Source organism: Plodia interpunctella, chromosome 13 (assembly GCF_027563975.2).
Source record: "Plodia interpunctella isolate USDA-ARS_2022_Savannah chromosome 13, ilPloInte3.2, whole genome shotgun sequence".
Classification (NCBI taxonomy): Eukaryota; Metazoa; Arthropoda; class Insecta; order Lepidoptera; family Pyralidae; genus Plodia; species Plodia interpunctella.
Genome location: NC_071306.1, coordinates 2,218,453 through 2,246,216, shown reverse-complemented (window position 1 = coordinate 2,246,216; position 27,764 = coordinate 2,218,453). Strand labels below are relative to the sequence as shown.

At 35.8% G+C, this 27,764-nt stretch overlaps 4 protein-coding genes across 9 annotated transcripts in view; 2 read left to right on the top strand and 2 right to left on the bottom strand.

Annotated features, from left to right (window-relative positions):
* Positions 1 to 9,354, top strand: part of Ypel (Yippee-like) — a 71,441-nt gene extending 62,087 nt beyond the window's left edge. For 3 of the 6 annotated variants that reach the window (XM_053753111.1, XM_053753115.2, XM_053753113.2), the window contains 4 exons: positions 580 to 716; positions 1,786 to 1,829; positions 3,577 to 3,685; positions 4,898 to 9,354. In XM_053753111.1, coding sequence (XP_053609086.1) covers positions 580 to 716; positions 1,786 to 1,829; positions 3,577 to 3,685; positions 4,898 to 4,987 — 380 coding nt within the window. In that variant the 3' untranslated portion in view covers positions 4,988 to 9,354. Of the gene's footprint in view, positions 1 to 493; positions 717 to 1,785; positions 1,830 to 3,576; positions 3,686 to 4,897 lie in introns of all 6 variants that reach the window. The other 3 variants (XM_053753114.2, XM_053753116.2, XM_053753112.1) reach the window with 3 other exon arrangements.
* On the bottom strand, positions 5,942 to 17,110 carry LOC128674530 (zinc finger protein 2-like). The gene is made up of 9 exons (XM_053753108.2): positions 16,150 to 17,110; positions 15,860 to 15,973; positions 15,169 to 15,294; positions 14,600 to 14,638; positions 13,973 to 14,108; positions 13,395 to 13,497; positions 12,633 to 12,759; positions 11,276 to 11,345; positions 5,942 to 10,221 (listed from the first exon to the last, which is right to left on the bottom strand). Exons 1-9 carry the CDS (start codon positions 16,695 to 16,697, stop codon positions 9,970 to 9,972), a joined length of 1,515 nt encoding a protein of 504 aa, XP_053609083.1. The 5' UTR covers positions 16,698 to 17,110; the 3' UTR covers positions 5,942 to 9,969.
* A 953-nt stretch (positions 17,111 to 18,063) lies between these two features.
* On the top strand, positions 18,064 to 25,328 carry LOC128674529 (uncharacterized). The gene is made up of 11 exons (XM_064436317.1): positions 18,064 to 18,362; positions 18,753 to 18,837; positions 19,180 to 19,250; positions 19,681 to 19,999; positions 20,218 to 20,428; positions 20,886 to 20,968; positions 21,300 to 21,509; positions 21,985 to 22,146; positions 22,305 to 22,418; positions 22,991 to 23,093; positions 23,965 to 25,328. Exons 1-11 carry the CDS (start codon positions 18,257 to 18,259, stop codon positions 24,142 to 24,144), a joined length of 1,644 nt encoding a protein of 547 aa, XP_064292387.1. The 5' UTR covers positions 18,064 to 18,256; the 3' UTR covers positions 24,145 to 25,328.
* Positions 25,329 to 25,919: 591 nt separating this feature from the next.
* Rpn6 (Regulatory particle non-ATPase 6) lies at positions 25,920 to 27,742 on the bottom strand. The gene has a single exon (XM_053753109.1). It carries the CDS (start codon positions 27,556 to 27,558, stop codon positions 26,293 to 26,295), a length of 1,266 nt encoding a protein of 421 aa, XP_053609084.1. The 5' UTR covers positions 27,559 to 27,742; the 3' UTR covers positions 25,920 to 26,292.
* Between the last annotated feature and the right edge of the window lie 22 nt (positions 27,743 to 27,764).

Genomic DNA, 27,764 nt, shown 5'->3' with positions numbered 1-27,764 from the left:
AAAAAATCGGGTACTTTATGTATATCTTGTGACGTAATATCGCATGAGTGCTGTTACTTATGCCCTACGTGCACTATACCAAAGTTAGCGCATTCAGGATTGCAATCATCATCAATCATCAGCCTACCCTTATCCCACTCTATGTGGGTTCGGTACAGCATGTCAGTCATTCATTGCAATGTAGGTACCTATTTTAGGTGATTATCATGATTAATAGAATTATATACCTGCTTAGACCAGAAGATCATCAATTTTATTATGTATATATTATCGTTATGATGATTCATCATAATAACTGGGCAGATACTTCTGATGAAATAAGATACTGCAAACTTCAAAGTTTTCTTCTAATATCCTTCATATATATATGTCAAATCGAAAAACATTATTATTAATATTAATTTGTAATCCCAAAAATCCATCTTCAATCTGCCTCCAAAATGCCAAAATATAACCTCTAAAATCCTGAACGCGTTAATCATGGTGCACTTAGGGCAGCTTCCAGCGTTGACGCTGTGTCTATTGGTAGCTAGCAGGCACTCATGCGTGACGCTGTGTCTAACCGTGGCGCGGTGGTAGGCGAGGGCGCAGGCGCCGCCACCACGGCGCGCACGCCGGTCAAGACCTTCCAAGCGTACCTGCCGCCTGCGCACAGGACTTACAGCTGTATACACTGCCGCGCGCACCTGGCGAGCCATGACGAGCTTATCTCTAAGGTATGTTTTTACTTCTTTGGATTTGTGATCTTTACTCTCTTGCAAGCCAATATCTTCATCAACATCATATATTTTAATTAGTCATCTTTGCAATATTTTTCATCTATATGTTTTTCATCAGAAATTCATTCATTTACTCTAGTCTCACTCCTTCGAGTCCTAATGTTATTGATGCTTGGCTTTATCTTATATTTTTGTTTTCTTCTTCAATAATAATAATAATCTCCTTTTTACCCCTTGCATTTTCGGAGTGAACCTTGCCCTACTGCAGCAGCAACTCAATCTTTCCATCGTCTATTTTATTTATTTCATGATTAGTGAGAGTTCACGCTCTTTTCAGCTAGATTTGTGACAATTTTTTTTTTCATTGTTTGCTTGACTTGGTTGACACGCTATGTTCATACGTTCGATGTTGATTATTTCTAGATTCGCTATCATTTCGCTTTTCCTTATCACCACTTATTCATAGATATCCTCACCTTGAGATTTCTATATTTACATGTCCTTCATATAGATTTTCCGGATCCTGTCCATTCATGTAACAAAAAAATCTGAAATTAATAATGTCTTTTGGATTTAAAATATTAGGTGACACATATATGAAAATTTTATGAAATTGTACTTTTCTGTCTGTTACTATTTTTCATAGTTAATACTTTCGTTAGCCATCATTTATTATTGCGACAATGACTTTCGTGTGACGTTTATTGTAATCAATCTCAACATAATAAACGTAACTTGATTTGAATAACAATCAAAACAAACGACTTAGCCAAAACAAAAATGTTTTTGTACTTTCACTAAACATCGGACACATTGTTACTGGCTTGTTGAAGAATAAGCTACCTATATACAACAAAATATATGTATACATATTTAATAAATAAATGACATAAATATATTTATGTACAAATTGAATATATAATGAATATAGATACAGTAAAAAATGTCACGAGAAACTATTCATGCTTGATAGAGAGAAGATTGAATTTGTTTTTTATTACGTATGAATGCATTTTATAGTGATTTTATACTGCAATCGTTCTAATGTATTTTTGTTGTTTTCCAGTCGTTTCAAGGCAGCCAGGGGCGCGCGTATCTCTTCAATTCAGTGTAAGTGCTTCTTTCATTTTATTGGCTTTTATTAACAAAGTAGTTTAAGCCGAAAAAATAAGCGTCAGTCCAAATACGGATCGTTGCCAAATCCAGCGAAAAAAATTAAATAGTTAATGAAGTTTGAAACTTAAATTTGGAATTCTTTTCCAAATTGAAATTGTTATTCATATTACGTAAATTAATTTCTATATGTTGTAGGCTATACAATAAATAAATAAAATTGTGGCCATTGGGTACATACTTCTAACCGGATAGACAATATCAATTTGTGTTAGTCGCAACGTGGTTAATAATTTGTGTGTAACAAATCCATGCTTGTTGCACGAGTGTCATGCATATTTCATATGTGATATCGCCTCGTAGTCCTTGCATTCTGTCGATTTCAAAACCATTTGCGTTGTTTGCTTGGTAAATGTTGAATTCAACGTTTGCAACGGGTTTCTATTTAAGCGAAAATATTTTACGTAAATGATTGATGATGGTAAGTTGAAGTAGATAATAAATAGACAACACACAATGACTCACATCACTAACTATATAGGATATATAAACACAAAATCAAAGAACACAAAATCACATGTAACTAACGAACTTTAAATTATTCACTCAATTCAATTCACGCCGAAAAGGCTTTTGAATGAATAATTAAAAAGTTAACATTGTCTTGTTTATTAGACGATTCTATAGAGAACGTTTTAATGTCATTTTCATGAGAAGTTACTGAACCATTAGCCTCTCAAGGTTCTACCTGTTGCACTTACATTCAATACAAGCGCGAAAATTTCAAAGACTTCGTGCTTATCGAGTACATTTTACACAAAATTATGTTCCTGCGAAAATAAATCCCTGTGTTTGGTCACCAATCGATATCAAAACTTTTTTTCAATACTGTTTCGTGCATGTCTCGATTCAGCCAGTCATTCATATGCGTAGGAGCATTATTACTTGTACCATTCGTCCATTTCCTATTAGGATCTCATTGTCCTCACAAATTATCACAGAAGTCTGAAAAAAATCTGTGAATATCATCAATAACCTCATCGACGTAATGTTTAATATTTTGCGGTTTCTTTAAGAAATTGAGACAAGAATTTTTATTTTCTGTATGCGTGTTGTATTTTTTCGTGAGCGTTGTTAAGAATTTTATCTCATCAATCAGTTACGATCACAAAATAGGATTGTTGTTATAGTTACGATGCTATGCCGAGATCCCACTGTCTTGAGGCTTTTATTACCAAGTTACATGCGATACGTTACAACTTGCAATAAAATATACTAGGCTTTAAAATCTAATGGTAATAGCGAACCTCACGATACTATCGTGATGTTGGATGGTCGATAGTAACTAACCAGTCTATACTAATCGGTCAAATAGTCATAATAAAAATCATTATTCTTCTCAGCACAATTTTTCAGATTGTCCTTAAAACTAAGCTACCAAAGTTTGGAAATTGTGAGAGAATTGTGTCTGAGGTAGGTTTCAGAACAGAAAGAAAAACCTGTAATACAACACACCACGTTTACGTGTAAAGGAACGGAAAGGAACACTTCAGTAGCATAAGTGTCGTAATTTTTCCAAAAACTTTCGATGACCGACCCCAAATAAAGGTAGGAAAAAAGTTATTTTTCCAAAAAGTTGCTTGGAAAAAATTGCTCACATCGAGAAAGCGGCCACCACGGCACGACCACGGCAAAATTCTAGATCAGTGTATCTACAGATTTTTTACATGTAGTGTTGTTTCAGTGTGAACGTTGGCTGCGGGCCCGCGGAGGAGCGCGTCCTGCTCACGGGGCTGCACGCGGTCGCGGACATCTACTGCGAATGCTGCAAGACCATGCTTGGCTGGAAATATGTCAGTATTCTCTTTTCTTTATGCCACTATACGCAAACAGTTTACCGAATTTTGGCGGTTTCGAATTACAATGCTGGTTCTTACTAGCGGGAAAAAAAGCTCTCACATAGAAACTCCGCAATGTATTGTACCATCATTCGCATCAGCATTTATTGAGTTCGCCGATAAGGTCAAAGAGGATACGTGGATAAAGTATAGCCGGCGTTACGTTCAAAAATCATGTTAATATAACGAGTGTAACGTTTTTCGCGCGTTTTTCGCTCACCAGTTAACATGAGAATAGACATTTACGTAGGATTCGTATTTTCATTAACGAAATCATCATGTCTGCACAGAGCAACAGAGATATAAAGTAACTTTTTTTTATACGATACGTAGGTACATTACAAGTCTAGACAGAGACGTAAGTTTGGCTAATTCTTGGCGGACATAATACGCAGCGCGCGCGACCGAAATCAATCAACACAAAAGTTTAAGATGCCTTTACCCATAGTTATACTTTTGTTTGGCTAGGACGTATGTAGGTATTTATACTTAATAGAAATTGAAGGACACGATAATTAAATTATCTACTCATTACTGCTCACCGTTGCATAATATTAATATGCAGTAATTATCGGGTTGCTATTAGCTTAATCTGTGATGAGATGCCCCCTGACCTCCTGCCTCGCATGCCCTAGATGATAGGTCATTCAGTAAGGTCACTCTATATACCAATAGTAAATCTTGATAAGAACTGTTGCGACGCAATTTTGTAATCAAAATTGACATAGATAAATACGTAAGTATGTTTGTTTGGTAGTTAATAACGTCTTTTTTTTTAAGTAGCTATAACATGTCTCACTGCTGGGCAAAAACCTCTCTCTAACGATGAACGTCTATAATAATAAGAACGTCTAGCGATGGAAAAATGATTTATGCACAAAGTACCTAAAATGCAAGATATGCATAAAAATCCTAAAAATCTTTCGTCTACAAATCGAAATGACTAAACTGCACTAAGTCTCTCCAATGTGTAGGTAGTGACTAATCTTCATCGATTACAAAACTGGATGGAGGTTTAAAATTCGTGTTCGTGTAAAAGTTAAAAATGGTTTATAATTCGTGAGTGAAGTTTTCGCAACATTTGATAAGACTATTTGGTGTTTAAGTTTTCTTCTTTGGATACAGATAAAATCTCTAATATCTAACCTCACATTTCTATTATTTCAGGAACACGCGTTCGAATCAAGTCAGAAATACAAAGAGGGGAAGTTCATAATAGAACTGGCACACATGGTGAAGGAGAACGGATGGGACTAGGCGCGATGGCGCGCGTGATACGACTGGTGGGGAGCGAGTGGCGGTCATGGATCTTCTTGGACTGTGTCAATCATTGACCGAAGGCCTGACTCGCAACTCTGAAATGCACCAAGAGTGTTCTTTTCGGCTATAAACGAGGCCTGAGGCATCATGAGCCCGCGACGGCTTGAGCCTTCGTGATGAAGTGGCTGGCGAGACCACTCGCCTTTTTAGGTTATATAGCCCCCACCATTTTAAAAAGACATATCTCTAGAATGGTGAATCGACGAATTCTAAAAGATATGTCTTTTTGATGAAGGGATAGAGCGTCAGATCACGGAAGCGTAAATCGGAAAGGTTCGATAACTACTTATTTTTATCACACTAATTAATTACTATTGGGAGATTGAAACTTGCCGATTTACACACCTGCGGCGGTCCGCGCGACAGTGAGGATATAGCCTTATGTGCTCTTTTCATACTATAGTCGGCTTCTGCGCTTCAACACCGCCAGTCATATGTTATCGTAATAATACATAAGGTACCGATCTCAACGGCCCCGAGCCCTGGGGCTATCGGCTTAGAATTTATTCTAATTTTAATTTGAAATGTTAATTTCGGCCGATTCGGCGCACGCGCCGGGCGTTTAGTACATCGTAAGTTGTCTTAGTTTTTATATTACGTACTATGCATTGTACTATTGAGAGAACACTAATACTTTCTCTTGTCCCCTTTAACCTGTGATAAGTATGTTAGTATAGATTTTTTGAATTTCTTGATCGATATTTTTTCAAGAAGTTGCTCAGCGGTGTCAGAAGTGGTTCCTAATGATTTCAGCTGTACAATTTGCTTCTTATTTTGTGAGGAAACTAGTCGAAACGTTTATTTTATGGAATACAATTTCCATTTTATTTTACTTTGCGCCTGATTTAGTGATTTTTGTTTAGTTTTAGTTTGACATTTCGACGGTTCCTCTTTTGCGTTTTTTTTTTTAAACGGTACAGTTGACTTTATGTATTTGAGAAATTAGTTTTTAGTCGATGAGAAGAAATTCAAATGACGTATTTTGTAAGGATGTTGGATAGGAATGGCGGACTGTTTTATTATTCATTTATTATTATCATTGAAATGTATTGATTAGAACCATTTATCCATATATTTTAATGCATGGTACTTCATTTGTAGAAGCATAGAGTCTATAAGGAATATACGCTTCGAATGAATCAGTTGCTGAGCCGATCTGATCGCCGAGAATATACGAGGACGTCCGACTTTGATTAAAGAGTACCTACATGTATTCTTGACTTCTTTCTGTAGAAATTGTCAAAGATCGAAATAAAAACAATCACTGTGTATAACATTCAAGTCGTTTTATAAATCTGTGACATGCAATTTTCATTGCATCCTCAAAGTGACTCTTGGATTAAGGATGCAGTGGCGTAACTACAACTGGTGATAAATTCTTCATATTTGGAAATTTCTACATAAGAATGTCAACTCGAGAAATTTTGCCGTCGCATACCATTTATCAGAGCGTTGATAACTGCCACTAGTATATATACGATTGTAATATACATAACTGTAATAATACAAATTCATCGTAAGTCTTAGTGACGCTGGTTTGATGTATAAGATATTTATTTTTACAATAACATGTTGAATTTAAATGCTACATTAATCTCGGATTTGTTTAGATAATAAGACGTTTGTCTGATATCGTTATAGCCTTAACTGGTTTTGATTGTTCATCTACTTCTCACGTGGGTATATAAAATACAAAAAAATAAAAAACATATAAAATAATTCCATTAAAATATGTGCTGCGTACGCGCATGCATATGCCTTCAGTGTGCACGACAATGCTGCAACCTCAAAAAAATGTTTCTCTTTTTCCTGACACTGTAAAATGCTATTTAGGTCAAACCAAATTAACTTGTATAAAGCATTGATGTGGCATTAAATATTTACAAGAACAGAATAGCCTCCCCTAGCTGCTATCTTGCATCCATTATCATAATCAAGATTTGCAAGTCTACTGTTTCAATAGCAATGCAGCCATTTTCCTATTCGTTCCCACACGAAGTTGTTTATTTAACCGAGCTAACTTTTGAACCAATAATGGCTCTATAACTGGCTAGGCTTCATTACAATGCGTGTACATAAAATAAACATATTTATATCTGGCGATAGGATCATCATGGTATCTATAAAAAAAAAACGAAAAATAGACGTGGAATCAAAACCGGCAAAAAGGCGTATTTGTGACTGTGAGATGAACTGTGTGACCATAATAACTTTACACCGAAGCTTTTAAAAGTATAAATTATGTGATGCGAATAGAAAAATAGAAAAAAATGGGGTGTTATTTTTGTAACAGTAGATATTTTTCCACTATTCCACAAGCAATGCATTGTGAACATTGAGAATATTGTCTATAATTTTAACATTTACATACCTACGCAATACCGTCAACGGCCAATTGAATTTTGGCCATGGGATGTATAGATGTAAAATAAAATATATCGAATCTAAAATGTTAAAATTATATAAATATTAACGTGATTGAAATCAAAAGCACCCCATGTATGCGCAAACGTCTTCATATATCGAAATATATTGATATTTTGAGTACCTACGTTTGTATCACGTCGTTCTATCATATTCATTTAATGTGGTAAGGTTAATCGATAATACGCATTACAAGTTCACTTGTCCGTATAATGTAATCGTATTAACTGTTATCATAGGTTTAAAATGTTAAGAGTTATGATGCACAATGTTCAGTGAAAATTATCGAAGAATAAATAACAAATTCCATTTCTCATTCAATATTTCACAAAATTATAAAAGAAACCTTTAATTTCTTTTTAGCAGATCATTACTTAGACGACCACAAGTAATTACTTAAAAATCGATTAACGTAATGATAAGAATAAGACACATTAAGATAACCATAAATTGCTTTGTGATTGATGTTTTATCAAGTTTTATTTTGTGCAATAACAAGTTCACATAAACAACTAAATTGATTTATTGATAGTCCGAACTCGTATTAACAATTAAAATCTATTACATTTTCACCTTGAACATTATGCAACTAAATCGAAAATTATTGAGATTGTCACAGTAGTTTAGATTTAACACTCTTAGACCTTTATCTTTGACGCCGTTCAACATGACACTATAATAAATTTAAAAAATGTGCGAGAAAAAATACATATAAAAAAAACAAGCTAGATTTCTGTGAGGCATAATTAAAAGTATTTTTCTACTCGATCGTTTAGGGATGCTGTTAGATATTTTTGGACCATTATTATGATAAAAATGATCAGTATTCGCTCGGAGGGAAGGTAAAGAGTATAGTTAGTTTTGTTGGATGTTGGTGACGTGGTTGTTGTGGAGATTAGTGATAAACGCTTTTCTAGTTCTATATAAATGCACCCATAAAGTTTAAAAGCAGTCATGGCATTTCTGAATGGTGTTCATTTTATGTCGCTGAAGTAACATTCCATAATACGTTTCAGAGACTGGAGTGGGAGATTGTGATTCGATATAGACTGTCGAAGCTTTTCGCAGTAAGCCAAACCAATCACACAGTATGGTATTGTGAAACGATGCGAATGAACCATGCAAAGTTTCAGTGTTTATCGATTTACACTCTAGCGCTACGGTCTTTGATCATCAATCAAAACATCTTATTCATCACCAAAGTCCACTAGTGGACATACATAAGACACGTCATCTAAATCAATCAATGCATATACAATTCTATTATTTTTATAATTTATCGCAGTCATCGTATTCTAATTCATCACAGTATCGAGTTTGTATCAAAAATTCATCGTATATTGTCTTATTTTCTCATATTTATCACTTCAAAATCACGTCATTAAAAACATATTTAACATCAATCAAATCACAAATAAACATCTACCAATGATTAACATCTATTTACGGTTATCATTTTATTGGATAAGTTCACAAAAATAAATTTCATTATTATTTCATTACTGTCATACACTATTGGCGCCTAAAAAGCCATCATTCATTCATTGATTTTGCCGCCTAAATAATCCTTCCATTAATTTCATTCATCAACCGCCATCTTGGAAATGCCAGGTCGAAAATGGTCTTGGAGTGTTGTCTATGACCGGGGAGAGCGTATATTTAAAAAAGGTGCATTTTATGTACATTTCGCATATAAATTAAGGTATCCAGTTACATGTTTACCGGAAACCGCTTAATATTTTTGTATTTTCCTAGTATGTAACGAAGCATTATACATTTTGTGGTGTCTTCTAACGTGTATGCATTATGCTATAGATGAGTATTTCGTAAACATTTGGTTGAAATAATAAGTGCGTAATAAAACACTTTTCGTATTAAAATTCATGTCTTTTATTTTTTCCATGTCATCACATTATTTACATGAAATTGCATTGTAATTATTTTTCTAGCAGAGATGGGTTTACGGACAAAATTTACGCCCAGACGCCCAAAGACGCAAGTTTATGCCCGGACAGAAACTGGGCGTAAATATTATTGCCCGATTACCTATCTCTGTTTTCTCGTAAACCTTACCATTTAGATGCTCAAGTACACCCCAAGTAAATCAACTTTCTGTGATAAAATCTGACACCTGTGCCAGTAACACTCAACCTAGGAGCGTAATATGAAGCAAATTATTTTAAAATATTCAGACTAGCTCTGGACAAAGCAAAATTTAACCCAACATCCAGCAATGAGTAGGCATATGAAAATGATGTTCCTTCCAGAAACTCTTCACCAAAACAGTTGACCGAACAAAGAAAAACCTAATGTACGAAAATATGCTAATATGTAAATTTTTCTCTACTATAAATTTGAAAAAATACAAACAAAAAATACCGTCAATCTCATCAGACTAAAACCCAAGTACATACCAAAAACCATTCTACAGCTTAGTCGTATAAATAACGGTCAAATAAATCACAATTCACACGGAACATTTCAACACTTCACTTTCACTTAGTTCTAGATTTCCCGCCGAATTGCTTTTGAAGCTCCGGGTACATCTCGACACAGGCGCTCGAGTCCAGAAACTCCACGATGTCAGACTCGTTCATACTGTTCTGGTTTATTGTGTGGTCGACCATTTCGTCTATATCCAGGGGCTCTATTTTGACATCATTAATCATCATGGCGTCAGATTTGAGCACTAATATCGCTTGTTGGAGCTGCGTGTCCGTCAATGTTGGCAGGGTTTTGAAGAACATCTGAAATTGAATATTTCTTTAAGTTTTAAGGAAGACCTTTGCCCAGAAATGAAACAGTAGAATAAAAAAGTTTTCTTCAATTTAAGATTATTTTAACTATCAAATCTAATATAAAAAGATACCGCGGCCAAGTTAGATCTATCATACTTAAAAATATAGAGACAATCACCTATTTATCCCTTATGAGGTAGACAAAACCAAGATTTCGAAACTCGAGGACATGTTTAGCAAGCTTATAGGTGCAATTGATATCAAATAGTGACAGGTTTACTCATCGCCGATGGAATTCTCCAGTTTATAACCCTTTCCCCTGAATGACTTTTACAACTTGAATTGACTATTGCGCGTGAGAAGAATTATACTTATGTTATTATAACATGCTTTTTTTAAATGTGTGTCATTGTGAGGAAAATACATGATTTCTCAATCAACTGGATTATTCTGTTTTTTAACTGGAATATCACTCCCAGACTAGACATAGAAGACCTAATTTTTAATTTTTTTATTTGGAGGAATTCACCTATCTCAAAGATATTTTTTTATTATTGTGGTTTACACAACATCTCCATACATGTCCTCTCAACGTAAATCGCCGGTTGACAGTAAGAGATCCCTTCATGGGATAAGTCATCAAAATCAAATAATTTACTACAGAAATTAGGCCTTCACAGGCACTTTTTCACGTCATATTCTAAATTAAATTATGTTTACCAAAGTTACAAACTACTAGCATTTCGGAACGACCACTGCTAAGAAGAAATGCCGAAAGAAACTCATTCAAACAGTGTCTATTATTCCAGAAGGGCTTACCACTTTTAAAATATAATTTTTTATAAATTTGTCGGTTGTACATGTACCGTTCTTGTATTAATTTTGATTAATGTACTTACTTTGTCGTGTAATAAAGTTATTACAAACTAACATATCCACATCACTCTGTTGGTTGACTGTGTAGTAGAAAAAGCCCAAGGCTAGTTGTAAAATTATTGTTTACAATTTTTTTTGTATTAAAGTTTAATTAATAAATAAACATCTACTTTAGATGAAAACGTACCTTGCGCGTCATGAGCGTCATGCCGTGAGCTGTCCTCATGTGTTGCTTCAGAAGCGACATTCGCGGATACCTGGAATATTTTAATATATTACTGTTATATACAGAAAATCAAAAACCTGGAATATGGTCGTATGTGTATTATGGTGTTTTGCGCATCAGACTAGCTAGCATATCTGGTCTAGTGATTCGTAACATCTCATGTCAGCAATATAGGTGACATTTTACAGTTAGCTTAGTGCGGGTTTGCATTTTACTTCTCACCGTCGAATCGATTCGAAGTGTGACGCAGCGAACCAATCACTTTGCGCCATTGAGCAACGACCATCACGCTGCAATGTGATTGGTGCGCTGCGTCTCATTTCGAATCGATTCGATGGCGAGAAGTGAAATGCAAACCCGCATTAAGCCATTACATTAAAGTCTGTTGCATTTTAAGCTACCCTGTAACTTGAAATGCTGATATATGTCTGTGTGATGTTAAAAAATAATCACTACATATTACAAAACAAAGTATTCTGTCGCGTCTGTCTGTCTCTCTTTTTCATCTGAGCGTTTTCCCTGTTTCTTACACAGCCGTTGAGCGTCGGAGTCCTGTGTCCACATTCCTACTTTTTCGTCTCCACTTCGCACGTTCGTCTGCATACCTAGATTTCACACCCCGTCTATCTGTTCGCGATAAACTCCAAAACCACCGAACGGATTATTGTACGGCTTTCACTAAAAGAACAGCGATTCCTTGACGACCTCGGTGGCGCAGTGGTAAAGTGCTTGCCTCTGAACCGAGAGGTCCCGGGTTCGATCCCCGGTCGGGTCTTAATTGAAAATGATCTTTTTCTGATGGGCCCGGGTCTTGGATGTTTATCTATATATGTATATATTATAAAATATAGTATCGTTGAGTTAGTACCCCATAACACAAATCTCGAACTTACTTTGGGGCGAACTGAATCTGTGTGATTTGTCCTTATATATTTATTTACTAGCATTTGCCCGCGGCTTCGCCCGCGTGAATTTCAGAGTAAAATCTCGGTCATTTAAGAAAAATGATGAAGAGTATGTATACCAATTTTTAGCTTTCTGAAATTGATATTAAGTTCCATACAATTTTTCATTCCCCTTTTGAAGGGGTGGAGGGTTAATTTTCAGAAAAATCTGAATTTATTAATTTGTTGTAAACGACTAAAATCCAAATTTTCAAGTCACTAACTTCAACTGCGTAAAACTTTCATATAAAAGTTTTTCACCCCCTTCGGGATAGAATTTCCAAAAATCCTCTCGTAGTGCTCCCCTGAACTGTCCTAGGAACCTGTCCTACGCCCAGTAGTATTGGAGTATAGGAGGAGACAAGACAAGACACCTCTTGGGACAGATCTGGCAGGCGCAGGGCGGCGGCAGATGCAGGTGGTCGCGGCCCACGTGCAGCCGCAGCGCCGCCTTCTGCGCGTACCGCTTGCCGCACGCGCTGCATCCGAACTTGCGCACCGCTGCGCGCATAAACACGCAAACACAATCACAAACATTCTTTATTTGCAAAAACATTACATTTTTTCTCAATGTGGTGTTAAAAGAAGAACTTAATCCTACATGTTTCACCGTCCACGAGTATGCAAATTTAAATTTTTGCATTGCATTTCGGAATGCATTTCGGAACGACCACTGCTGAGAAAAAATGCCGAAAGAAGCTCATTCAAACAGTGTTGGTCATGCCAGAAGGGCTTACCATTTTTTAAATGTAATATTGATTCATTTGCAATCAATTGAACTGATTAGGGAATGTTAATGAAAACACATCTCAATCCTATGTAACTATCGACGGAAAAGTCTACTATAGTTATTGATTGACAATAACAGAATTAAAATAAGTTTACACAAGCTTTTACTGCTGTCAGAGAGATCTTAGTACATTCAGTAAACCGTTGAGGAGTTCCCTCTTTGGGAGCCGATCCTGAGTGCAACATCTGCATATGAAAACTGAATCATATGATTTCAACTATATAAGACATGTGGGACTAAAATAAGAAAATGTCAAATGTAATCAAACACTGCGTGTTTAACGCAAGATTTGATTACAGTTAAACAAACGTGGTGTCAAAAAACTAAATAAAAGCTTATAACTTACGTGAATGCGTGTCCAAATGCGCAATAAGAGTGGGTTTAGTCTTGAACGGGCGCTGGCAGTGGTCGCATATAAACGTTTCGTTCTTGTGCTTCTGTAGATGGCGCTACAATGTAACAAATTTCATTTCAGTTTCAAATATATGATTGTTATAAAAGATATGTTCAAAAAACGAATCTTCGTTTTCAGAGTCTATGACATTCACAGCGGACCAATCACATTGCGTCATTGTGACGCAACGACAACCACTCTGCAATGTCATTGGTTCGCTACACTTCGTATCGATCGATGGTGAGATGTGAAATGCTAACTCGCACTTTATTCAGATAACAATAGATGATGAATGACGCATGCTTAGTGTAGGCGATTGAGTTTCTCTCAATCTCAGCGTTTTCTCGGATTCTTCCTTAGCCGTTAAGCGTCGGATCCCAAGGTCCTCTGAATGCTGTCTTTTTGTTACACACACTATCCATTAAAAAACTCGCAACAAAATTACGCAGATTTAAACATCTAATCATACATAGGGACAGACAGCGGGAAGCCAATTCGTTTTATACTATATAGTGATTAGTGAGATTTACCGCGAGCGCAGAGAAGGATGTGTAGGCGCAGGGGCACTGGTGACAGCGGTAGGGCCGCAGCCCGCGGTGCAGGTTCTCGTGCGACTGCAGGTTGTTCTTGCTGTTGAACACGGCCGAGCAGATCAGGCACGGGAACCTGCCACAACACATTTTGTTCCACATTAGGGGTCATAAGTATTAAGTCGTATGTATGTGCGAGTGTTAAGTTTACTGACACCAATTAGTGTCAGTCTAAAATTATGTACTTAAAAGTTATCAAAATGCGAGCAGAGTTGTACCAAGGCAGGGGCTACCGTGAAATATAAAACACGTAATCATTGCGTCCACACATTCTCTTTTTTAGGGTTTTGTACAAAAAATAACAAAACGGAACCCTTATAGGATCACTTGTGTGTCTGTCTATTAGTATGTGTCTCACAGTTAATTTGCTATGTTAATCTACTGAACCAAATAAGGGACAAAATCAATATCAGGATCTAAAAAGGGACAGCATGTGGATTTTATTAACTTACTGCATGTTTCGTGGTAGATCTTCAAAATGTGCCTCATGTAAACAAAACTAATCAAATGTAAACTAATCGGCCTTAAAAACATATCATAGAACCACAAAGATAAATTATTACTCACGATTTTTTGACGTTATTAGAAGACTTCTTCGGGAGATACCTAAAAAAATATATCAGCATTTAAATAAATAATACTCTCTACAAACGGATCTGGTAGAATGTGAATAATAAAACAGACTTCACAGATTTCGACGTCAACTCTTCATTGATGACAACCCTAAGGGAGCCATCAAGATTTTACTTAATCTCGATATCTACCGTAGCTAGTTGAGACATCAGATCTCGCAATTATACCAAAGGCAAAACTCTTGACTGCGTCCCAATGGACCCGTTGAAGAAAATACGTAGCAACATAGTAATAGCCAGCATAGTTTAATGAGATTCATACAATTATTGGCTTTATTTGACGCGTGCGCAATTAGGGCTGCCACATGATGACTTTCAGTTATCCACTGTGCATGTTTATGTATACATTTTATTTACCTTTGAGTTAGCTCCCAACACGCTAACAAATTGTAATATGTATGTTGGTAGCGGCCCGCGCTCCCCACACCCCTCACAAGCCCACCATTGAGTGAAAAAAATTATAAAAACTGTAGGAAAAAAAGCAGAGTAAAGAAATGGACTTACTTTTTAGCTAGACCAAGGTAAGGTCGGCTGCGGCCCTTTCTGCCGAGGAAGATGGCGCGGGCCTTCAGCACTATGTTGGCGTCTTTGGCGCTACAACGTTTCTCGTGCTTGTACAGATTTGTACAGCTGAAAATGATGTATGTGTTATATATCATCACAAGTTGAATAAAGAAATTTGTATTCACATTTATCTGACTAAACACTAGTTGAAGATAAGCAGGATATACTTGTGTGTAACCATTGAAGAACTGGGTGAAATGGTCCCAGTTCAGGACTGATCACCCGTCTAGTGCTTGCACAGGCATTCCCAAAAGTAAAGCATATTTCTTCAATGGTTATTATTATTATAATAACCATTGAAGAAATATGCCTTATAGGTCTAGCCAAAATGATAAAGGCCAGCTAAATCTATGTCTATCCAATTAAACACAGGTAGCACTTTAGTCAAATTAGCCGTACCATAACATAGATATATTAATAAAAATACATGTTTATTTTGATTACCATTTTTAATTAAAGACCAGCAATAAACCTCCAAAAATAGACAAGACAAGAATCTTATGAACTCATTGATCACTTCTTGTCATTGTTAATAAGATCAGATCAGTGCAATGACAGAATAAAGTGTATTGATATAGAACTGCCTTTATAGCCCTGTAAAAAGCTGCCTGTCCATGTCTGTGTTACCAACCTTCTGAAATCAACTCCGCAAGCGTAGCATACGAGGTAACGCTTGCCGTGCTTCTCTTGCCAGTGGCGCCAAACCGCCGGCTCCGACTCGGACACTGCACCACATTTCACACATCTGGAAATAAATTGTCAGATACTAATCAGACAAGTTCACGAAGTCCAGGGACCACTGAGCAACACCTGCGTACTTTCACCAGTATTACCTCAGTATACTCACTGTAGTGTACACTTATGTAGTGTAGGGGTTGCAAAATAAGACTACAAAAATAAATTTAAAAAATGAATACTTACTCATACAAAATATCATTCATAACAAAATAATCCCTTGGTGGCAGTGGTCTCTTCACAGATTTCATTATCGCCACTAAAGTCTTTATTAATTGTGTGTAATTTTGCCTTAGCTCCGGATACTCCTTCCTCAAGTCTTCCACAAATGATTTCCGGAATACTGCTTTTCTTCGCTTGCTCCCCGAATCACTATCTGTGTGAAAATCACTTTCATTCCCCTCGGGCCCACTAGCACCCACATCTTCATGAATATACTCATAATCAGGGTTCATGTATGTTTTATCCAGCTCATCATTATCATCTTTCAAGTATTCTGTTTCCAAATACTCAGGTTCTGTTTTAAATTCTGTTGGTTGAAATTCTATGTATTCTCCAAGTTTAGACGCAACTTCAAGAACATCTTCTACAGACAACTTTGTCTGCAACTCTGAAACTTCCTCGACCTCTTGTTTTATTTGCAAAGGTTTCGGAATTTTGCCACTCCCGGTCCCGCTCTCCCAATTCTCGTCATCACCAATGATAACCACAAAAGTGTCGTCCTCGTTCTCCATCTTTGAGAATTTAATAGTCCTATCGGCTATCCTATTATTGTAAGTGAACAAAACAAAGTCTACAATTTGAATCAAAAGTTCCCAAACTTAATATTACTTTGACAACCGCCAAAAGATCTCCATAATGTTTTTTTCAACGGGGCGCAAAGGTGAGATGGTCGCGATCGTCACATCAACGTTATTCCTCATTCGACTCAAAATAGCTTAAATATAGGTAGCGTAAGCTTTTGTACGTAAACAGATAATTCTAACGTTGAAATACATAACACAATACTAACGAAACCGTAATAGTAAGAATCCCATAGCAAACTGGACTGGCAAAGGAAATTTTATCACGGGAAAATTACGCAGCCATTACGATATGACATGAGCGACATGACGGAAACAAACTTTTTCCTTTGCCTTCACGAAGTGTTGTGCCACCGTGTCGATAATAGACAAAAATAATCCAGTAACTATTAGAGTATTGCGTCATTTTTTAAAGTGCGACATAATGTAAATGTTCTTGTATCTGTAAGTGCTACACATTAATGAGTCTCATGATGAAATGAAAGATTAAAATTATTGGTTAGTAAAAAATAATAATTCGTTAATTGAATTTTGGAATGATTCTACCTCATTTTTGAAGTGAGGCTGTTTGCTTAGCAAAAATAAAAAATCGTTTTTGAACTGCACATTATGGGTGAAAATCGATCGAATGATACATTTTTCGTGATTATTTTATGTTTATCCTTAATTTTCGAACGAATTGATTGCATATTTTTGGTGCAACACTACAAAACCTAATCAGAATTTTTCTGGTTTAGTTTGTCTATAGATGTATTAAACAGTTCTAGATTATCCCATCGCGCCTATAGATACGTGTCATAGTTCCAACTCCCCTTACATCACCATAAATGATCCGTCTCCCCAAATTTTGCCCCAAGTTTAATTGTAACACATCTCGCTAGCTTCGATCGCTCGGTTAAAAAAGGAAATGTTATGATTTCAGAATTCATATTTTTGTTGTTGTTATGTATACATGTATGTAGTTGCGATATAATTTCATACTTTTTTATTCCAAAAAATATTTACTTTTTGGGGTGAATTATAGGACGCTGGCAACGTTATGCGGGCGAGTGAGGCGGCAGCATTGAGCTCAAGCATTGACAGGCGTGGAAGGGGTGCGGAGAGTTTTCGTGACACTATCCTTCGTACTAATGTTGTCGAATGCTGTATCTGGAACTATTTAACATCTATGAATTTGTCCTAAGCATAAGCCTAATTCATAGAGTATATAAGCTTGTCAGTTGACATGACAGCATGACAGAGACTTTGAGTATTGACATGATTGGATTGTTGACATTAGGTATCTATCATTTGATTCTTCTGTCTGTCTAATTATTATTATTTTATTTTGCCTGCCAGTTTGTTTGGTTTATACATTTGGGTTGTTTCATAGTTTATTCATAGCTTTAGAAAGGGCGCGCGGGATTATTGATTTTATGAATAGTTTTTGAAATTGTATGGAGATATCAAATTCTTAATGCGATTAATAAATCAGAATCTTGTAGAAAATCATGAGTGTCTTTAATAGTTCAAACACTTGTTCATCCAAATTTATTTGTAGCCCTGCATTGAATTCATTGGAATCTTCATTGCATTTAAGTTTATCTAGCTTTAAGGGTGAGTTCATCACAGAGTTTACATCTTTTAATAGAATCTTGTTTCAACTTTCATCCAATGTAAAAAAAATATTTGGTGCACCCTGAGCATCTACTTCTGTGTATTTATCATAAAAAATAATTGTTACTACATAATTATCTTACTTTGTCCAATCGTATACCACACAGGTTTGAAATAAAATAGCCTTGTTTTCAAAGCCTTTGGGTTAGGTGATATATAAACAACACAAATGTGAATTTAGTTGGTAAAAATTTCAAGTTTTATAAAGTTAAGGGAATATTCAAGAATAACTTATTTTCTCTTAAAATCTTTCACTTCACAAATTCTACTCAGTTATAATTATTTAAGTATGTTTTTGAATTTTCCATTAGGTTTGCATTTCATTTACAGATATCTTATTGGAATTTGAACAACTTTATATCAGTTCAGAACACTATAAAACACAATTGGTAGAACAAAAAGAAAAATGTGATAGGTAAGTTTGGTAGTTACATAATTTTATTATGAATATTCTTATAAGTTTCTTGTGATATTTAAAATTGAATCCTACAGTGACCATACACAACTTTAAATTTTAAATAACTGGTAATACATAGGCTATAACATAAGTATTGTCATATTATATTAGCAGATTTACAGTGAAGTTTTGTCTAATCGGGCCAACAAATATTGTAACATACTATCCCTGTTACTCATTAAAAAGTTATAGCATACCTTATGCTAAAATATTTTTTGACACTTTATAATATTTGCCATAGAAAGAAACAAACACAAACATTTTACATTAAAGTGTAAATATTAATGGATTTGTTTTTAGCAAATGCTGCAAGAGTTCAGAGGCACTAAAAGAAATTATAACTGCTAAAGATAAAATAATTCAATTAACAGGTATGTTGTACATCTTATTATTAAGTTTTGCTTTAGTTTTGTTATGAGGAATGACATGGGGCCTATTTCCAGCAGTGGGAAAATGAGAATGATGATGTGGGTCCAGTTGTCAATTCTTCCTCTTTTCGAGTCGAAATAGTAAACAAATTATATTAATTTAGACCAGTATGTATCATCATTACCCCACCTGTCCTCAATGTCAAATATAACTGAAAACCCTAATTTGTTTAATAGTCTGTCTGTCGCTTTCATGTTTAAAATGTTGGGGCGATTTTAATGAAATTTGGAATAGTTTATGAATGGACAGTAGGATACCACATGCGAAGCTGCCGGCAACAATCAGTCGGAATATACTTATAGCATACTGGCATGCTCCAAATTGACCAGACCGCGAATAGAATCATAAATGAAATAATTGTTCTTTTTATAGCTTCAGCTCTAACAAAGTTAAATGAGACCAAAAACCTCAACATAATAAAAGAAATCTTCAAAATTCTTTTTGGTGACACCACTCAACCTTCACCAATAAAAACTTCAAAAATAAAAAAGGAACTACAATCTCCCACTTATAGTCCAGATAAAGATACACTATTAAGTTCTAATGTGGATGTAAAAGAAGAGTCTGTTTTGGAAATCGAGGGAACACCCACTGGCCGTACAAGTCCTATTATACAGCCAAAAAAATTACGTAATGGACTAACTAGTAATTCTTCCGATTTTAGGGACAAAAAGAAATGTCCTAATGACTGGTAAGTTAAATAAAATTTAGTGTAAACATTTTTTGGAAGGAGATAAATTGTATTCAAGGTAATTAAATGCAGAGGTAGGTATAATATATTTTTTTAACCTAATATTATATCCTAATATCATAACTAATATAAAATGCAAAAGTAATTTTGTTTGTTACCACTTTTTAAACTTAAGCGTTTTATTATATAGGGTTTATAATCTTTAAAATTTTCCACAGGCCTTCATCTGAAACCAAAGCGATAAAATTAGTTTTTCCAACTTCAACACCGACCAAAGGGAAGAATGTCCAAGGGAGGAATCTCCGTCTGAAGCAGACCAAGTTTCAAGTGATGAAGATGAAACAGAGTAATACAATAGATGTGACGAGTTCACCAGAGTTCACTGGTGGGATTCGAGTCGCTAGGAGCGACAGCTTGGTCGGCGTACAGGTATTATTTATATCACTATATTGGCATTATATTCATAGTTTTTCGATGGCCTTACTAAAGGCGAAACATCCTCCAGCGTTCACATTGCTGTCTCCGAAGAATGCACTAGTCGCCTCGCCCAAGACTGTCCCTTACGTTTGGTACCTTCTCGATCTCCTGCCTGAATGATCCACTCCGAAAACCTGTTGGGCATGTAGACGAAATTGGGGGGGGGAACCCGTACATTAGAGGCGGGAAGTTGCATTGTCAATATAGTCAGGGTTGTCACTAAATATGAAAGACGTGATACTGTGCTTGTATTAATTCATTTTATTTTCTAAAAGTCAAGCCAAGTCTTGTCATATTAAGGGAGCCAAAGCTGCCCGCCCTTCTCGCATAGTCGCACAGATTCTTTTTTTTATGTATAACACAGATATACTATATAACATTATTTATCATGATATTTTTGTATATTCAGCCTTTGATCAAGAAAGAGTCAATAGAAAATGAAGATACAATACTCCCTTCACCTACGAGTGGTCCTACTAACTTCTCAGCGTCGTAAGTAACGATATCCTATGGTGAAGTTTGTCGCGCGGCTTCGTCATCTACGCATTAGAAGTCGGCGGTAGACTTAGTTTTAAGGAAATTTTTGACATCAATAGGTGATGTTGTATAATCTTTAGTTGAACAAAGAGTTTTGAGTTTATTCTCAAATGATTTGGCGTATGGTTCCGCCCTAGAATAAGACCACTCCATATCCGCCCTTGGGTGTCGCATCAGGCCACAAGGAACAAAAGAATCTGAAGCCAATTCAAAATTTAAATTAATTCAAAATTTAAAGTTTAGTTGAAATAAAAAGTGTGCCATTTAATTTTTTTATGTGTTCCAGATATAAATCTGCTGTCAAAAGTAGCCCTAGTAAATTCAAGACACCTTTACTATCCAATGATAGTCTTTTATTTTATCACTTGTTATCTGATTTCAATCGAGACAATTCTCGATTGAAATCAGATAACGTACTTACAGAAAACAAATGTGACGAAAAGGAAACATCGGATATAACAATTGAAGAATCAATTAATTTGTTACAGCCCAAGAGGTGAGCTAAATTATATTTTTTATCTTATAGATTCATAGATGAAGATATTCAATCGTTAATCTGTGAGAGTAAATTATATTTAATACCCGGAAAATATTTATGAGCAAAAAAAAATAAACCACACCTCAATTTAATTCTTTAAGTAGTACAAAGGCATTTCTTGAGCTTGCATGAAGTACTCTAGACCTGAACTTCGCTTCCCATCAGGCTGGATAAAAGTTAGCCATATATAAAGCTTTAACATAATAAATTAGCTTGAATTCTATAGTTTAAAAACCTAGTGTCTATGGGCTGGGCACTACTTTTGGATATTGTTCATCATCATCGTTAAGCATTTTTATTCACCCGCTGGGGCACTGGCCTGCATTATGTATAGACAAGGAGTAAGCCGCATGACTCACCACGCGCGGGCCCAATGCAGATTGATGCATATAATTTTATATATATTTATTGCTCTTGTTGTGTAAATTTTCAGAAAAAATGGACTAAAAAGACAATCACCTGTAAAATCTCCCTTTATAGACAAAGACGTAACAGAATGCGAGACACAGAAAGACGAAAGTTTGTCTTTATTGCATCATGTTAATATGTTAGAAGCCAATCAGGAGAATATCACACAAAAAACCCCACCGAACAGGTTCGTGAAAAAAATAGTTAATTTTTCCCATTTGCCTACAGCCAATATAGAAAAAAAAATTCGCGCCATTTTCGCTGTGTGTGTTGTCAAGTTTTAAGCGGTAATTTTTATTTTGTGCACCTGTTTTTGCATTATATGATTGCAATATTTCCTTCCAGCCCCAACAAAAGACCACTAGCGGAGAACATAAACGTGATCAACTTGCCCGAGGACGTCCACATCAAATCGAGTATGTCGTTGTTGAGTCGCGAGGTCAAAACTGAGGATAAGAGGTTAACATTGTATTTTTTAATCTTTTATTTTATCACTTGTTTGTCATGTTGATTGTCGGATGTCATTATGTAATGCCAGCTGCACACTAACTCAGACTACGCGAATAAAATGAACATTGCATAGTATGAGGGCTTTTATTTGCCGTAAAACCAGCAATTTTCGCAGAACCCGCCTAAGTTTGGCGAATTGTTCACCGGTAGTGTACGGGCATAAGGTGAAAAAGACAGCAATAATATTGGATATAGAATCAGAAAAAAAGAAACCGCCATAGAATTACCATAACTTATCTGTACTAATATAAATGTGAAAGTGCGTTTGCATGTCATTCTTTCATATCAAAACAGGGGATACCTATTGAATTTTGGCAATTAATAAGGTAGTAATTATATTTACGCTAGTAATACTATAAATATGAATAAAATACAATTAATAAGTAGGTTTTAAAAGATCATTATCTAAATGGTGCATTGGAAGGTATTACTTTTTGATAAATATTTGGAAAGTGACATAGGTTTACTTTTAGTTCATGAGATCCTAAAATACTTGTTCAGACTTGGAATTATATTTGCAGAAGAATGCCCTATCCCATGGAGCCCATTTATAAAGAGCCGACAGTGAGGAAGAAAGCTGAGAAGCGAGCCTTGCCGGGCTGGAGCTGTGACGAGTGTAAAAATGTGAGTTTTCACTTTGTATATGATCTGAAAACAGTATTGTACATTTTTATTGTTCAACAGTAAAAAGTATAATTTAGTGAAAAACACTATAATACTGTTTTTAGCAGTACAGTTGGGAACCCTTGTCATAAACCTATGTCTGTACAATCCTAATTCTAATAAGATGCATTCCTACCAAGTGTGTTGGCTGCAGGCTGCAGTAACTTTATATAAAAGGTATCTGCGAATCACAAAAGCCTTATTTTCTGGTATCTGTCCCAGTTTACCAATAGTGTGCAGTCGACGTCGATTTATCTAATGATTTTGGGAACCACTGGTAATTTTTTTAGGGTTCCGTACCTCAAAAGGTAAAAACGGAACTCTTATAGGATCACTTCGTTGTCCGTCTGTCTGTCTGTCCGTCTATCAATCACTTTTTCTCAGGAACGCATAAAGATATCAAGTTCAAATTTATACCAAATTCCCAGGTCTACGGTCTCTTTCAGCTGGAAAAAAATCAAACTTATACGTTAACGCGATCAAAAAATATGTACCTAAATACTATGCTGATATAGGAAAAAATCCAAAAAATGCTAATTTATACTTACATCACGGAATAAAAGTTATATATGTAATTAGTTTTGTACAAAATGAGTGCATACGCCCTAGGTAGCTACGGGACGACTAAGGGACTAATAGGCAACCATAACATTCCCAAGGAGGGTTGACGTTAGGCAGGCGGCCGGTTATAAAATCACAGCCGAATCTTGAAAATTTTGTACAGAACGTCGAGTTTAACTCTCACTTGACCGGTTTTGTTTTATAGTATATTGTATATATAGTTTTCTTGGTCTACAAAACACTTCTTTTCTTACTACAACAAAACTTTCAGTTCTACGCCGAGCTATACAAGGACGACCCGGAGATGCTCGCGCAGAAGATGCACGAGTGCTCCAAACACCGCGGCAGGAACAATCCTGTGCGACCCAAAACTCCTGAGGGGTTCTGGAACCCGAGGTGGGACGTCCCGAATAACACTGAGGAGTTTAATAGGAGGAACAATGCAGTTTGATTTGTATTTATTGTATCTATAGATTTACGCAAAATATTTTCTTAGTTTATTAAAAAAAACAATTGCGCCGGACTTTTTGGCTTAAATTGGGAAAATATTCGGTGCTAAATGGGTGCGTCTTGAAAGTGAAGAAATTAAATGAGGGTGTTGTACTCTGTTGGCGGGCAACACTGCATGTTTAGGAGCCAATCCTGACCATTCTATTTGGTATTGCAATGGCAAAAAAATGTAGTTCGTCCAAAATCTGTTTTCTTTGCTTTCTTGACTTGTCTCTAAAGTGTTTATGTAATCTATGGGTTTACTCCCAGATCTTTATGCTTATTATATTTCATGACAGTACAGAATATGAATAAATGTGATAACCTTCATTGTAGAATAGAAAACATTATTATTACAAATAGCAATCGAAATACACTGGTCTATGGATCACAATAATACTGTGTGAACAATACGGCTACTAACCACTAGATATCGATAGGTAGTCGTAAAAGTCATGTCAGATGCCTTTAGGCGACTTGAATAAGAATACTTGCAAGAATTGGATAAACGCAGATTGTGCAGTCAATAGATCTATAGACATCACCATCACCATCACCATCACTCGACCAAACCTGCATTTGGATAAACTGTTTGATCTTGTTTTATCAAACTTCAGTTACCTATGTTATGTTACTTTCTTATATTCTGAATTAGCCAGTCTCTTCTCCATATACTCTGCTATTTTAAAAATTCCATTAATTTTATATTTTTCTGTGTGATTTGTGTCCTCACTTCCCATTGTTATGCAATAACGTCATTTTAAATTTTATTCTCCATTCGACTATTTTGTGTTGTACTATTAAATTAAAATAGATAAATTATGAGAGCCAACCATAAATACCCCTAATGATCATGGGTATATTCTTGAACAGTTGTATCTAGTACAGTTTTAAAATATACATTTGAATAATAATCACAATTAATACAAACTGTGATCAAAAGCGTGAATTAGTTTCCATTTGCGATGCGATGTACATTGACCCTTCTAAAGATGACGTCATATAACAGAACAGAGTATAATTAAAACATATAGCGTACCTTTCTTACTTTTTCGAGAATTTAATAGTTTTTAAGATAATTCAGGAGGATATTTTGTAAGATTTTATAATGTTATGCAAAATAATAAAAATATACTTTTTAAAATATGTTTCGAACACTAATTTCTTTTACTGAACGATTTATTTAAAAATTACTTTCTAATATTCCATAGCTAAATAACACTGAATCCTTTATAGTTACACGTTAGTTATATTATACACACTTCTATGTATACCGGCAAAGTAGATATAGTTTTTTCTGCAATATAAACGTGACATCTCTAAAAGGAAACTTGTAGTAGGTCATGAGGACTTAACTCCTAAGTACCTATTCATTGCAAGCAACTCCCAAAAAGGGCTTGGAAGGTTAGTGGCTTAGATACACTTAGGTGCTGTTACCTATTGTTGTAGTTCTAAATGAAATATATGTGGGCAACGAGAAACAGCTCACTGGTCTGTCCGAAAACCCCCCTTACCCTCTAGTAGCTACTCCACCACAATCCCTAATTTAAAAGATATGGTGTATTTAATACTAACTTGTAAAGTTTACAGAGAGAACATAAAACATGAAAACAATTCCCTCATACATATGAATTAATATAGCACACAGTGAATCAGACAGGCATAAGTGTGCCAACAGTTAAAATAACATGACTTGCTATATCTACAGAGTGGGTGTGAGGTCAAGCAAGAACAACATTTGGAGAACACCTTTTATTTTTATATCAATAAAACAGAATTACATTAAAAAAGGACAAGTTATAAAATCAAAGACAAAGATTAGAATTTCTTTAAACTATTACATAGTTTTATAATAAAATAAAGCTACTAATGATGCACAGGCTTCAATCATCACTGAAGCTTCAGCCATTCCCCGATTTCTACAACACTTTTTCTGTTTTTTTTTAAATGATATTTCCATGTCACTATTTAACTTACATTGCAGTGGAAATAATAAAATTTTGTTTTGTCTCGAAAAATAGGTTTCATTTACAAATCATTTGAACTGAAAATTTATGGTTACTTTGATATACATTATACTTTTAATGCTACAACAAATTTACATGAAAGTCTATGATAGTTTCTTGGCTTTCTGGTAAAGAGTATCAACAACCTTGCTCATATGGTGGATGGTCTCAAGTACAGTCTCATAAGTCTTCTCTAGGGGTGACTCGTCAAATACAATCAGGACTCCCTCTCCTTGATCTAGGATTCCATTCAATTTCTTATCCAAAATCATTTGAGACAGTTTCTTCTCAACTTGTACTACAGGCAAACGAATGCAGCGTGCCACATGCTCCACTTGTACCCTCATGTATGGCTCAACAATTCTACATAGATTCTGCTCCAACATTGTGTCATAAAGAGCACCAAGATGTGCGCGGACTACTGCATCTTCTTCCAACTCCGGTTTGTAAGTTTTAAGTGCCGCTTGGAAATCAGCAAGTGATCTCTTGTGGGAGGCTGTTGCAACTGCCCGCATTGCTTCCAACTCTTTACCTGCATATTTGAGGGCTGCCTTGCTGCCACAAACCGTACCTACTTCTTCAGCCTGGTTCAACATAATTTTAGATAACAACATGTACTTCAAACCAGTCAGAGCTTTTGGGCTGTCAGCTCCATCATAACCTTCAAATGCTTCATAGAAATAAGAGTAAGCAGTTTTGAAATCACGCTCATCAGCTGCATGAAGTATACCAGATTGTAGGTCGAGGGCTGCTTGCATTTTAGGAGGACAGTAGATTGCATTTGCAGTGGTCCTGGCTGAGGTCAATGAGGCACGAGCTTTAGGCAGGTTGCTAAGTGCATGATAAGTTTTACTCTCTAACAAAAGTACTTCCACTAACAAGTTTTTATCATCTAACTTCTTGAGTTCCTTGAGCAGTGCTGTGGCCAGGTCCAAAGCTTCTGTATACATTCCTGTGTCGAAGTAGAGTGCGATTAATCTGGCCTCCAAACTCTGTCGTAGAAACGTGCGGCGTTCTTCTTTGGCCCATTCTATACACTCTTTACACAGCTGGACTTCTATACCGATGCCAGCTTCCAAATCCAGAAAGAAATCAACCAATGAACGCACCAACTTTGCAGCTTTAGCTTTACTGATGAGGCTAAGGAAAGGTCTAGTTGCTTTTATCAATTCAGCCAATTCCTTAGCTTTACCTTCCTTCTTGTACTTCTCGCCGAGGTTCAGAATCCCTTGTTCCTTGGCCCTTATGTTTTCTTCGTCATCTTCGGGCACCTCGCCAGTGCTAACCATTTTGTCGGTCATGCGGACGTCTTCGTCTCTGTTCGTCGACGATGACACGCGTGATCTCTCGAATAACATCGCTCCGGCCATGTTATTTATATTTATATGCTTATGCTATAAAAAGGAGCTAGATAAACAGTAAAGGCGCACTAAAACGACTACACTTTTTCTTTGTAATTTTGTATTATCGCAAAGTCATTGACGACCTCTCAGAAATAATTCGTAGACGCGGATTGTATAGTGTTGCCAGTATAAAATACCACAATTTCTACGTTTCTCAATATCAAAGACAAAGA

Bases quoted from the DNA above. Each gene is read 5' to 3' on its own strand.
- LOC128674530 (XM_053753108.2), bottom strand. From the start codon at position 16,697: ATGGAGAACGAGGACGACACTTTTGTGGTTATCATTGGTGATGACGAG. The intron at 13,498-13,972 runs GTAAATCTCACT...GTTACATTGTAG, and splicing joins CATCCTTCTCTGCGCTCGCG to CGCCATCTACAGAAGCACAA. The intron at 10,222-11,275 runs GTACGTTTTCAT...ATTCAATTTCAG, and splicing joins TGACGCTCATGACGCGCAAG to ATGTTCTTCAAAACCCTGCC.
- LOC128674529 (XM_064436317.1), top strand. From the start codon at position 18,257: ATGAGTGTCTTTAATAGTTCAAACACTTGTTCATCCAAATTTATTTGT. The intron at 20,429-20,885 runs GTATTATTTATA...TTGTATATTCAG, and splicing joins ACAGCTTGGTCGGCGTACAG to CCTTTGATCAAGAAAGAGTC. The intron at 22,147-22,304 runs GTTCGTGAAAAA...ATTTCCTTCCAG, and splicing joins CAAAAAACCCCACCGAACAG to CCCCAACAAAAGACCACTAG.
- Rpn6 (XM_053753109.1), bottom strand. From the start codon at position 27,558: ATGGCCGGAGCGATGTTATTCGAGAGATCACGCGTGTCATCGTCGACG.